Below are 14,547 nucleotides of genomic sequence, written 5' to 3'. Positions count from 1 at the left end.
GGATGATTTTCTCCACAATGTCTGTATACAGGGTATAGCACCTATATGTCTATATAGCACTATAATATTATCTAAACTTAGGATTGCTTAAGACTTTCCAATACAAATATCTGTTTACTATGGCCTAAACTTGCTAAACTTTAACAGGTCAGGCTGAAACACACCATTATTAGTTTACCAGTGACTAGGTTTAGAAGTTACCTGGATTTTAGGATATGGAGATTATTTGTTGGGTTTTTTTGTGATTTCTTCCTGTCTGCCTGAAGCAGTAAATCTTCCATTTTTTCTACACAGTACTGGAGAAATACCTTATCCCTCTCCTATCACAGTCTTCTTGGGATAGGCTCCAGCCTGATAGCTAGTTCATTCCATATAAAGGGAAGAAGCAGAGAGGTTGCATTTTTGTCAAGGGTGGAGATCTGAAAACAATTCAGAATAAGTACTCTGAGAACTCCTGTCTTAAGAAACATAGAAGAACACCTACATTTGTTCATTCATCCCATAGTTTCTGCCATTATGTTTGGCCTAGAACATGACTCAATTGTTGTTCTGCGCGTATTTATTTGATTCAACCCTGTTGGAGACAGAAGCGTAGCTGGTTTCTGAAGTTCTGTTCTGGAAGGCTTTAACAAGGGACAGTGAGAAGCTACTCAGTCCTGCAAAAATGGAGATGGTCTATGTAAAGCATGTGGAAGAAAGAAAACAACAGTTTTCTTTTCAAAGTTTTGTGAGCACATTTGTGACACTTGTTGTTCTAAGGACCACAAGCAATCATAAAGCAAAGGTTTCCATACAAACAGGCTCTGATTGTGCACCTGCCCTGATGTTGGCTGATCTCTGTGTGTGTAAGGGAAGTAGATGCCTCCATAGGTTTATTTACAGGCTCAGGGTCTCACTACTGTGGTCATTGTAGCTTCATCTAAACTGAATAGACATTTATACCACCTTGGTCCACCAAAGTTAAAGTGTGACAAAATAATTTCACCCTGCTATGGGACCCACTGCCTTGTCATTTGGTTTATTGGGATAGCGATGAGTCAGTGGAGAATCCTGTATGCCATTATTTTATCTGTATTATCTGTACACTATACTGGTGTCTAGAGTTGTGCAGTGCCCTACCTTAAGATAGTCCTTAGAAAATTTGTGAAACAATATGATATTGTAGTTTGCCTTTTACTCTAAATAGCCATCTCTAAAAAGATTAATGTTAACCAACGATCTTGACTGTATTTTCAATTATATCTTCTGTTGTTTCATTTTATCAAATGAATCTCCTTGAAGTTAGGCATCTTATTCAGGAATACTTTCTGGCATTTTGTAATTCAACTATTAAGAAAATTTGTTTTATATGTTGATCTTCTCACTATTGTCTTTGCTCCCTGTCTTCTGTAGTTTTTTTTTTTTTTCTAATTACAAAGGAATTTGTTGCAGCAAGTTTTCTGATAAGAAAAAACCCTACAGCCAGAGTATAGACTATTAAAAATCACTCAGAAATATCTGTTCACTCCAGTGCTATCAGAGCAAGTAGAACAAGTTTGTCATTTTTGATTCCAGTATCAGAGTCTTGATTTGAAAATAGCTTATCCAAAATGAACCATATTTTACAGGAGATTTTGTTTGTTTATTTTCTTTATTAGCAAACAAAGGTGATCATCCCTTATCAAAAGATATAACTGACAAATATTTGACTTCTGAGAAGTGGTTGCAGAAGTATGGCTTGAAAGCTCAGAAGCTCACACTGTACGAGGCACTTGCTGATAGTGTTTTTCGCCATGTAGATGGACCTGTTGACATAAAAACTAAACCAGAAGATGAATGTTCACAAACTGATGCTGTGAGTGTTGTTCATTTTCCCTCATATCCTATGAGTTGTTTGTTTTTTCTTTTAAAGCTTGAAAACTTGGTTGATGGATAAATTGATAATATAGTGTACAGCATTGTTGTTGGTATTATTTGTTAAAATCAGATTATTAATTATTGAGACAGAATAAGAATGTCTCAAAGAGCTTTTTGAGAATGACTGCTTTAAGGACTCGCTGGTTCACATTCTAAAAGGAGCAATGAGAACTGGCTTAAGCAATGCCTTGGTTTTCTTTGTATTTCTGTGGGGCAAAGAATTCTTGTTATGTTTAGAGGATGTGTTCATCTCAGATGCTGCACTGTCCTCTAGTTCCTTAAGAAAATTTGGATTAATTTGTCTTCTATTTGTTTTTCTCAAGCTTTACCATTGACTGTTTGGTGAGCTTCTGTTTTTTGCTAGCTGAGAGAATAAAACCACTTTGTATTGAATCTTTCTAGGAGCAAATTCTGTGAACACTATATCCCATGTTTATTTCTTCTCCTGTTCATGTGCAACAAGCATGCATCTTTGAAGTTTGTTTCCCACATATTAAATGCACTGCAAAATAATATGTTTTCCACATGAAATGTGTTCTTTTTTGGAGGAGACAAAGAGGAAGATAATTCATGCAAGATACTGTGACAAGTTTGTACATACCCTCTGGAAAGATGGATCTGTAGTTCATGTATATGTTACAACAGAAAAGTATAAGCAGTATGAAAAGAAAATGAGGACAGCTCTCAGACAAATGGAAGAAAGGTTTGTGTTCTTTCACATAAAATCCGTTTGATCACTTTACATGAGCATTGAAAAGTTTGACATATACTATCATAATAAGTTGAAGTGGTTGGTAAACTGACAGCAGCAGTACTAAGCCAAAAGTCTATTTTAAATCAGAATCTTTTATGTTAGGTTTCTTAGTAGCCATAGAAGAAAACTGATAAAGAGTTTGAACTTCTTTTCTTCTGAAACACAGGTGTGAAAGTCAGTCAGCCCATTTTTGAATTACTGCTAAACGTGCCAAAAAGTATTGGGACTATAAGGTGGCAGTCAACTTCAAGAATCATGAATAAACTTAGTAAACATTCATCCTGTGTACCTAGGATCCCTTGTGACACCAAGAAGCACAGCTTGGCTTGTGCCTGTACTGAGGGTGGTTGTCTGCCCTTTTTGCAGTTTTGTATTGAAGACAAATTTGAACAATCTAGATTAGAGTCAGGGCATGAGCTATTAAGTAATGCACATGATCAGAAGTTCACTGCCCAAACTAGCTGCCTAATTTACATTTCTGCAGCCATATGGACACTTAGGTTTTGTATGACATCTACAAAATAGTAGGAAGTCTAAGGAAAACATGTTGTAGAACAGAAAAAAATAAATGTTGCCTTCTGGTTTGTGTATTAGGACAACAGGATGCCTCACTGAAAAAAGCATGATGCAAAGCTTCATTTTATTGGTGAATTTTTAATTTTATTGCTCCTTCTCTACCGAAAATATAATAATCTGATTATATTTAGCAAGGTCAAACAGAATTTTGTTATTCCTTCTAGTTTATCTTCATCTTAGTGTATTTAGGATAGCATTTACATACTGTCAAAGGAAAATTTGAGATAAACAGTTTTAGTGAGTATGAATTTTTGAAATCCAAGTCAATATTGCTGTTTTGTTTCATTTGAATGTTAAAAAGTCTTGGTAGACCTCATGAAACACTTTGGGTGAAATAACTAATGACAAAATATCTATCAGTAGCTACTGTAGCAGTATCCTTATATTTCCATGATATAATTTTTCTGAAACCTTCTGTGGAGATGAATATTTTTCCCAGGGCCATGATGCTTGTGTGTTAAATGTCTCTGTTTCAGGGTAGATGAGTATTTTATAACTCTCAAGGGAAATCAGATTTGGACTTGCTGCATCCATTACTGAGGAAATGTGCAGAGCAGTATGTATGCATGCATTTAACTGGCTGGCACATTCCAGTCCCGTTTAAAATGTAAATTGAACTCTGTATTTAAGGCTCAAGGTCCACAAACCATTGAAGCATCTGTGTTATATTAAGGCTTTTCAAAGTGCTTAAGTTCCTTGGAGAAGAGAATTTAGTATAGGCTTAAAGGATTTACTGAAATGAATCTGGAAAATAGCTACAGGGGCCATAGTTATACCACTTGTTACATGTTGCTTTCATGTTGGATTTCTGAGCCCAAACTACTTGATAACTGATACCTGCTGTATTGTTATCTACTGAAATAAAAAACTAATAAAAACCTAATAAAAACCAATAAAAACCTAAAAATGTCTTGTGGTGTAGGGACAGGGAACTGATTCATCAAGGGCTTCTGACAATGACTACTAACAGATGCTTTGGGAAAGAGAATAAGAAGTACAGCAGTGACAAAAAGATCCTACCTTTCAGATTCTGATACACAGAGCTCCAAAGGTTACAGAACAGGTTTTGATACTTTTTTCCTCCCCCAGGATTAAGTGGCTTCAACAAGGAAGCAGAGGGCTTTTTGGGAATGTGTTTGAAGATGATGTCTATATTCTTATTGATACATCCCAGTCTATGAACAACAAGCTGCCACTAGTGAAGGAAAAAATATTTCAGCTAATGCAGGTATCATAAAGGGATGACTCTGAAGGCTGAGGAGCATTTTAGAGTAAACTGATCTTTTCTGGATGGTTGTTACTCTACTTTTTTGTTTATTTTATAAAAAAAGTTTTTCAAAACCAGCAGCTTTATAAAAATATTAAGATTTTTCTTCAAGTGCTCATTTTTTTTTAGTTAGGAATTTATATTTTCCCCTCATTTATACAACTATTTGAAAAAAGTTAGAGAAAATATTAAAAATTAAAAAGGTTTAAGTAGTTCTTTCCGTCAAGCCACCTCCCTTCTAAAAAAAAGATAAACAAAAAACCCCCAAATTGAAAACAAGCTATGCAATGAAACACCTTTTGGCATTTTCATTTTTACTTTTAAGCAGTGTTATCCAATTCCATTGGCTTGTTGTGATTTGTTATGCATGTACTAGATTCAGTTTCATACTCCTACAATAGAGAGTGTAGAATGTTTTGAACTTCCTTGCATCTTACAGCGACTCAGCACTTTGCACAGGAACTGGCAAAGTGCAGGAGTACCTCAAAAGCTGTGAGTGCTGGGAGACACACCTAAGAAAGTATTTTCTTGTCTAGTTTTAGAGGTCTACAATGATGTCACCTAGGCCTACATTAATATTTCAGAGATACGCTTAATTTTAAATTTCTTTAGTCCAAGGAGAAGTAACTGAGATGAAAATTCAGTCTGGCATTGATAGCAATCATTGGTAGGACTAAAAAAATTAAAACTATAGCAGAGAGGTTTTTGAGCTAAGTGCTTAAGTCATAGGACATAATATCTTGTGGTCCTCTAAGCAGATCAGCACTAGAAATATATTAGATACTGTGCCAGAAGGTTTCACAGGAAGCTACACAAAAATAATGATGAAAGGGAGGCAAAGACTTCAGGCTCTGAAAGTTTGTCCTCACTTGCACAAATCTTCCCTAACGTAAAACTTCTGTGCAAAAGTAGCTTCAGCAAATTCTTGATTTTCTCCTGCTGTCTTAGTTCTCCTTTCCAGTGCTCTTGATATGATTCTTGTTCTCCTCCTCTAAATTATATCTTACTTTATTTCTGATTTCAATTTCCTCTGGTAAGCAGGGACAATCTCTTTCCACTGATCATATCTGGTTTCTTCTCTCTCTACACATTTGCTGTTTAAATTGTTTGAGAAGTACGAATATATGGAGACTTACTTTGGGAATTTCAAGCAATCTTAATAGCTGCTGCAAACAATAAATGTCTCTGGTTTTATATGTCTCTCTGGACACCATAACTTTTATATATGTTAAAATAATTTATTGCAATCTTATAATTAATTATATAATAATTAAAATAGTTGCTATTACTCAGTATTTCAGGATACAAGTATTCTTTCTTTTAATAGTAGGTAAAATTCAGATGATGTCTCTTGCAGGAACAACTGAGACACAAGAAGAGATTTAACTTTGTGAAATTTAGTGCCCAAGCAGTGGCATGGCAGGAGAAACTTGTTGAAGTTAATGAGGAAAATTTGCAAGATGCTTGGCTTTGGATAAAAGGGCTTGAGGTAATATGGCAGCTAATTATTACAAAGAGTTTGTAATAAAATGTGTTTGTTTCTTTGTTTTTTCTAAGTTGTGTATGTTTCTCCACTTTCTGTATGGCTAGGGTGATTTTGCATAGACTAAGTCTTTGACTTGATTAAGCTGACAATATAGATGATGGATAAAATTAAGTAGATCTGAATACAATGTGTTTGTTAGATCATAATCCTTTAACAAAGAACATGTTTATGAAATTATATTAATTCAACTTGCAGCTTCCTATGTTTAGTAGCCAAAATGTGAGCATTGGCCAATTTGAATTCCATAGGAATCCTGTAATCACTCAGATCCTGCATTTAAATTTGTCATTCTTGCTCCAAGGCTGCTGCGTGGATGAGAGCTGTTGCTGGCTAACTTACAGCTCAGAGGTGGTACAGAAGATCAAAGCCAGCAAACTGGACTAGCATTTCTAGTCCCTTTTGATGGATAGACAGCCAACTTTAGGTGCCATAGAAACATGAGGACAATCATACTCAGACCAAACATCTGTCTACCCAGTATTTGCTTTCTGACAGTGGCCAAAATCTGAGTGTTTTTCCCTGAAAAAAAGTAGAACTGCTTGTAGTGAGTCACAGTCATCCACCAGATTGTAACTATCAGGAGTTTTAGGACCACTTAATATGAAAACTGTGGACAGCAATGTTATGCACACAGGACTAAAAATCAGTCACGCAAAGTTATAGAGACATCCTACATTATGTTTTCTAGCACAAACGCTCATGTTCATGTAATAAAACTCCTTAGCGTTATGACAACTCTTCTTCAGATTTAATATGAAATTCCTGGGGATGAGGCAATTGGGTAAGCAGCATAATACCTTTGAGACTATAAAGCAAGATCAATAACTTAGTATTCTCAGAAAGCAGTAACAGACCAACACACAGAGAAAAGGAAGTATTAGTGTGGCCTCCCTAAGCAGCTGAACACTGAGCTTATTTAGCCTTATTTTGCTGCCCTCTTTGAGGCTTGAAAACTTGTCTCTGTTTAAGTCATGTATGTTGTACACCATCATGAAAGTTCAATAATACTTTGAACTGCCATATTTTGATACCATCTTGTATATGCATTAGTGAATGGCCTTTCCCATAATTATTCATAAAACTGTGAAATTTTATTTATAAATTTCATTATAAGTTCAAATCTAGGTATCTGAAATGGAATAGGAAATGGGACAAGAACAGGCTACTTTCTTTCAGAGATGACATGTGCTGCTGACCCTTTACCTCTTTTAAGCAGGTATAAGTCTGAGATCAAAAAGCTGGCTTTACAGTGAAGGTGAAATGAACAGAGGATTGCTCTGGAATCTTATTCTGAGTAGATCTGTTGATCCCATTTTATGCTTTTTGATCCCAAGATTATGAATAAGTAAGCTGAGCTATAAGCAGTAAATAACTGCTCCTTAAAAATTCTTTAGATGTGATAACATTTAAAATTTTAGTGGTAGTACTGTTATATAGTTGAAATATGTCATTGTTGTTTAAACACTGATAAAACTGGTGTTTATTTTTAACAGTAGCATCTGAGACACGTAAAATGAACAGCTTTAACCATAAGGTACAGGATTATTTTCTGCACATCATCAGCATCCACCCTATGTTCTGATGATTTAAAAAGAAGTGAAGGAAGCTGTTTTGTTTTAAATCAGTTTGGCCAATTTAAATCAGTTCAGCCAGTTTACACTGTATCACTTGGATAATGAGTGATGTGTCTAAAACTTTAAAATTACTAAAACATCAGGAGTATTAGGTAAATTTAACAACTTTGGCTAGTTCTTTCTTACAAGTTAGTACTGATAAGGATTGCTTGTGAGTCAGAAGATAAGATAATTAAGTAGATGAGCTATTCACATTGCCTGGCCCATACACTCTTATGCAGCCATACAGAGTAACTGTCTGAATGCACCTTTTATTCCATTTCACCTGATTTCCTTTGCCCTGGTGGGAAGGACTGGAAGAAATTTTAACACAGTTCATAGGACTGAAGAAGTAATGCTATCTCTTTGCATACTTTTGCATGTGTGGGTCAATGTTAGATATTTACATTTATCTTCTGTTATATATGTGGATGCTGAATCTCTTCTTACACTGCTACAATCCTCACTGCCCTCCAGAACAGTACTCAGGTGTTATATAAGCATAAAACAGACTCTTATCTTTTTAGGGGTTTTGCTTTGGTTCCATTAAAAGACTAAAATTTGATGAAATGGTTTTTCATACTGGTAAACCTTACATGTACCTTTTGTTTGGAAGGTTTTGTACACAATGTTTGAAAGGTGGATAGTTGAAGATATGAAATGTAGGACTTAGGTTTCTAGGCCATGAAATGCATGTCACTGAATTTAGTGTAAAAAGAAGAAAGGCAGATCATGATCTCTAAGTATGTGAATGACATAGGAAAAGTGCTAATATTAGTGCAATGAAATTTTTAGTGAGCACAACATTAGTTTGCTGGGCATGTTTTGTTGCTATAGCTAACTTTTTTGCACTAAAATATAAATGATACTTACAATAATGTGTGAAGGGGGTAAATGGGAGATAGTCTGGAAAAATATGTTTGTAAAACCAAGAACTCCTTTACCAGTTTTGGTGAAATAAAACTGTGCAATTCTTTTGAGCAACTTTTCAACTGTTAGCTTAAGTAAAATATGTATTTCAAGGGAGTGTGATGAGTTAGGAAGCAGGAGCATCAGTGGTAAAAAGAGAATGAAGAGAATGCATTTTGTGTCTTACATCTTCCTATCTGTTTATAGCTTTAGTGATTGCTTTTACTTGTACAGCTCAGATTGCTGCTGCCAGCATTTTATTTCTGTGTGTTTGCATAAGTACTGAATACCAATCTGGTACCAATTTATTTTACTTTGATACTTGCTTAGCTTTTGTTAGCTACATGGCATAAATGATTTCACCATTTTATTAGTCATTTTGGTTCTATAGTATCCCTTAAATCAGTATACTGTCATTATGAATTTAAGAACAGAGGCAAAAAATTGTTTGTGTTTATAGCTATTTCTTGGTCTTTTTCTCTTTGGTTTCTTAGGTTGGAAGTTCCACAAATACACTCAAAGCTCTCCAGATGGCTCTTGCTGATACTGACACTCAGGCTATTTATCTCTTGACTGATGGGAGACCTGACCAGGTATTTCAAAATGAGAAAACAGAAAATGCAGAAAAGAGATGTCAGCAATTGGAATTATGAGATGGATGTCATGCCTGCAGTGCTGAGTGTTGTGGAGTCTCTTGGATGTTTATTGGCATTGTTTCACAGTTTTTCTAGCTAAGAGCATAAATTAATATTTTACCAAAGAATAATTTGGCTTCATGTACAATTCATATTCTTATTGTTAATATTTTTATTAAGGTCAAAATTAGTGAATAAGTGACTTCTTTTTGTTAATAATGTATTTTATACCTTTTTAACAGTTAAATAAAGGAAATGGCTGATATTACCTTTCAGTATTAAAGTTCAACCAACACAACAATTATATTGCAAACATTGCTTAATTTGTCAAGATTTTTAAGTATTTTGAACAACTGAAATGTTGTCAGAATTTAGAGAACTGAGTCAATAATTTTTTTCTACCAGATCCTTCAGTATTTTTGGAGACGGATGATCTACTTTTTCACCTAATTTTTATTTCTTTATGGGAGGAGGAAACTAGCTTTCCTATTTTCTCAGCCCCTACTTTGTTTCCTAGTATTAACTCAACTCTGAACTAATTTGGTTTCTTCAAAAGATCCACACTCATATACTTCCAAAAATATTTTTATATAAATTCAGTGATATTAAACACTTATGTAGTTTAATTTCCTAAACGCTAATAATTTATTTTAAAACTTCAGAAACAAAGAGTACTGACTATATTACAATTTACATCATGTGCCTTATTGCACTTATCAGTCTTTCAAACTCAGTTTTAAATTAACTTATTTAGCTAATTTCTGATGGAAATAGCAACCTTTATAAAGTGGATGCTTTTAACTGATCTATATCTGTCTCTGAGCAACAGAACTACAGATTAAATTCTTACAAATTCTCCATATTTTGATAAATATGTTTCTAGATGCCACATTTTTAACATAAGTTTTTTTGATTTTCAGCCCCCCCAGATAATTTTGGCTGAAGTCCAACTTCACTGTAAAATTCCCATCCATACTGTATCCTTCAACTATGATGATATAGAAGCCAATAAATTTTTGTATGAACTATCTACTAAAACAGATGGACGGTTTCATTATTACAACATTTATTTGAGTGATCCTGATACTACAGAGTTTATTGTTGTGAGTATCTGAAAATAAATAGATTTGCTGCTTCATGCTACTTTGAAGAACCACATGACTTGCATTACTGGGATTTCATATTACAGTAGATTACTAAAAAAGAGAGGGTTAACCCTAGTCAGATTTGACGTGATATGAAAGCAATAATATGATTGTTCTGCTTGTGACATTTTTCTAGATGACAGTAAAAATGGCTAAATACAAATACAAATATACAAAGTACATTTGTAGTGCTATTGTTGCACACACATTCTCCCTCTCCTGATGCCCCCCGCTTGAAAACTAAAACCTAAAAGTACATGTAGACCATGTTTCTATGGAAGAAACATGTGATCTCTGCTGCTTCAGAAATAAGTTACAGTTTAAAATAAAAATATGTTTTGTATTCTTTTAATAAATAAGAGAATGCAGAGCTGAATTTGGATCATAATGATTCTGTGGATTTTGTTTCAAGTTTGATCTACAGTAGCTGCTTGGAAGAGATCTAGAAGGCGTAAGATGACTAGAGTAGCAGTCATCTATCAAGTGTGACTAAGCAGCTCAACGATCCCCAACAGGAAATTTCTGAATAGACTAACAGAAACCCCCTTTTGAAACATATTCTTGCTTTTAATTAAAATTAACACTCATTGAATTGGTTGCATAGATTTCAGAAATGGTGGTAGTTGAATCATGAGAACAAGCAGTAAGAAGACAGCACTGGGAAACTTGAACTTTACAAACACGAATTAGAAGGAAGATGTGACAATAATCCAGCACTTGAAAAATGTCAGTGTACTGGGCAATTTCACTGATTCTGCTGGTGTGGACTGTGTGACACTGCTCATGTTGAAAAAATGAGGACCAGAGTCTGTGTTGTACATCCACAGACTTGGACATGGGAGCCTGTGGCCCTGTGGCAGCTGTACAGGGATCATTGTTGGAATTTCCTTCCTGTTTCCTCCTCTAGCCTAAATCATTCCTAGTCAGCTCCAGTGTTCACTTGAATAGTATGTTTTTTTGCTTCCCTGGGACTGGGACACTATGGTACAGCTGAGATCTGTGGAATGACAGGCTACTCCCTGTAATGTACATATCTTGTATTTTATTTATTTGCTTACTTGTTTTCTTGCTTGCTTGAAATGAATGGAGCTAGTGACCTCATTACCTTATTCAGAAATACAGCTGTTCATATCTCAAGGGGTAACTGGCTAGTTAGGGAATGCTTGCCATTTTCCTAGAAAGGAAGAATAATTTGAAAGGCTATAAAGCCGAGCACAAGAGTCTACCTGAAAAAGTATACAAATTTTGGAAGCTGTCCTGAGTCATTATTCGGAATTATTATCAGAACTTGCATCATTTCAGTTCAGAAATGAAACATATTTTGTAGTAATTATACTAAAACATTGGATTTTGTTTTTGTTAGAATAAAGACATACATCTTTTGAAAAGAGAAATTGATCAAGGAGAGAAAGATCTAGAGAAAGTGAAGATCTTCCTTGAGAAAAGTCTGATGATGAATTCTTATAGTGAAGAAAATTATCCAGAAAAGAAGTATGTTCCTCATTCTGTTATTATGTTAATAATAGGTTTGAACTAACTCTTATGTTTTTCCTTTTTAAAAGGTGGTTTTAGCTTTCTTACTCTTGGGAAGTATTTTTAACAGCCAAGCTAATGGAAAACAAAAAATCTGGAAAAATTGACTAATACTATGATGCCTGAAACAAAATTATCTTAAATGTACCAATAGTCTCAACATATTTTGAATATTAAATCAAAGAGGGGAAAATATTTTTTTGTCTCCAACACACAGTAAAATTGGTCCCTCTGACCTGGAGAATTAATGAAAAATTATTGCCATCTAAGTAGAGCTGGCTTGAAACCCCATGACTAAATGGCTGCTCATTGAGATATTCTGATTGAAACATAAATTGTGTACAAATATACTTGTGTATTTATTTGTGCAGTGATATTAAAAAACATTAAAAATGCATTAAAAGAAATCAGATTTTATGACAGAAATCTATTTAAAACAGTAAAAGAATTAAAATAAAGTAAAAATTATTAAAAGTGGACAGTGTTGTGTTATGATTTCATGTGTGAAAGGGCAGGTAGGATGTTCAGTATGAAAATATTTCTAGGTGCTCATTTCAGAATTTGCATAGTTTATTTTATGCTGGGACATAGATATATATGTGTGTATATATATATAAAAATATATATGTGTGTGTATATTTATATATATGTGTATATGTATGTATGTGGCAGATATTCTCATTGCTGATGGTAGTTATAACAGAGCATTCTGTTCTTATTACAAATATATGAGACTGTTATCTTAAAAGTAATGAACATATTTAAAATGAATGAAGAAATTACATTTAAATAATTTAAAAACCAAAGAAAATTTTAACCTGCTTTGAACTTTCCTTTGAAATGTGTATTAGTATAACAGAAAAAATATTTTGCACTGTTCGAAGCATTTGAAATCAGTGCTTAAATTGCCAGAAAACTTCAGCTTAGTGTTTTTTAAACGGGTGTTATATATTTGCAGTAATTTTTTGTTGTCACTTACAAGCTGTAATCACAAGCAGACACACTGTCTGTGTCCCTGTTTCTAAACACTTTGAAGAGCTGAGTACTTCTCTTAGGAGTAGGCCATGCTGTGCTTCAGAAGAACCATCAGTGCCATCACATGAGCAAACCAGGCAAAGCACTGCTGCCAGTGCAGCCCAAAGAAAGAAAGCATTACATGCAGGTAAGACTCAAATGAGGTATAATTGTCAGCAGAATGCATTCACTAATTTGAAAATATTCTGTTGCAAATAGCAAAAATCATCCCTCGTTTGGGAACAAATTAATAGTTTGCTGACTTAAGTAATCATAATTTTGAAAATCTAAACTTCTATTCATCTCTGCTTTTCAGCCATCCTACTTATTTGGCCCAAACAGACATAGAAATGTCTGCTCATTTGTGCTTTGTCACAGGTAGTTATTTTAACAGGATGTTTTGAAAGCTCTGTAAACAGTTTTTTGGCAGTAGATATTAAACCCTAATATCTTTTTATTCTAAGTACATAATTGGCAAGAATGAAGAGGTGATATATATAGTACCAATTACAGCATTACTTACACTAATGTTTTTCCTTACTGCACCTGTAATACTACATTTCTCCTGGAAGTGTCCTTTGTATGCAATCTGAAACTAAAGCTGAAGTAAAATAAACCCTCATCTTTGGGGAAAATACAAAGTACAACTTAGTGTTGAAGTAGTTTTCTGTTTGATGTATTGTTTAGGTAGTCCCTTAAAAACTGAATACCAAAGAGGAACTCAAAAATCTCAGATATGTATTTGAGCAGTAAGTTAGCTCTTCCTTTCTTTCCCTTTCAGCACCTACAGATCAAACAAAGACAAGTCTGCTGCAAATCCAGAACTGTGATATGAAATCTAGGGAAGAAAGCCCAGAGGAAGGAGTGTCACCAGAGGAAAAGAGTTTTTCTGTCAGAAAGGGTGTGAAATGTACAACCATTTTCAAAGGCAAGTTGACAGAACAAGAAGCTCCAACTGGGGAAGATGGTAAGGTTTCTCCCATTACATTTGTAACTAATGATACCTCATTTGAGGCAAAACTGTGCAGATCTGCAGTACAAAGGACTGAAACTCAACAGAAATACAGAGTTGGACATGAAGTTGGGTATTGTGACAGTGTCCTTACAGCTGTGGCCAGACTCCTGCCAGTTCCCAAACTAGCTGTTTACAACTAGGTTTTCAATGGGGTTTAGAAATATATCCAGATAGTTAATTTCTTTCAGTAATTAGTCCAACTCTGAACTTTATGATACATCTTCTAAGTCATTCTAAAACCTTACCTATGACACTTGAAAATGTTTGACTTTTTTACATTTCAGCATCTTATGTTTAGTTTTTAATATATATTTTATAGAGATTTTCTTAGTGGTGTACCTTAAATTAACTACTCCTGGCCATCTCATTAGTAGTAGTACTTGGTGTCAAATCTTGATTGGGGAATAAGCTAGTTAATCTTTGGTCTTGGTCAAAAATAAATAAACTGAAGCAAAATTCAGTTTAAAAAAAAAACTGCCTTCCTATTTTATAAATTTCCTCTCTGGCTGATTAGGGCTCATGAGACATATAGTAGCACTGTTACTATTGATCAAGCACCAGGAAGGCGAGGAAAACTAGTTTTCACTGATTAATTTAGCAATTGAAATGTTGTACAGTCATTGTGCATGATGCTGCTTGTAAGT

At 34.4% G+C, this 14,547-nt stretch overlaps 1 protein-coding gene across 1 annotated transcript in view; it reads left to right on the top strand.

The window, feature by feature from the left end:
- VWA3B (von Willebrand factor A domain containing 3B) overlaps positions 1-14,547 on the top strand; it is a 65,130-nt gene that overhangs the window by 31,769 nt on the left and 18,814 nt on the right. The window contains 10 exon segments of the mRNA XM_077790887.1: positions 1,638-1,834; positions 2,445-2,599; positions 4,316-4,454; positions 5,851-5,982; positions 9,056-9,154; positions 10,117-10,299; positions 11,705-11,832; positions 12,857-12,878; positions 12,880-13,036; positions 13,670-13,855. Of these exon segments, the coding sequence (XP_077647013.1) occupies positions 1,638-1,834; positions 2,445-2,599; positions 4,316-4,454; positions 5,851-5,982; positions 9,056-9,154; positions 10,117-10,299; positions 11,705-11,832; positions 12,857-12,878; positions 12,880-13,036; positions 13,670-13,855 (1,398 nt within the window).

Source organism: Lonchura striata, chromosome 2, assembly GCF_046129695.1.
Source record: "Lonchura striata isolate bLonStr1 chromosome 2, bLonStr1.mat, whole genome shotgun sequence".
NCBI classification, from domain to species: Eukaryota; Metazoa; Chordata; class Aves; order Passeriformes; family Estrildidae; genus Lonchura; species Lonchura striata.
The sequence above is the reverse complement of the archived record's forward strand: the minus strand, read 5'-3'. Positions and strand labels throughout refer to the sequence as shown.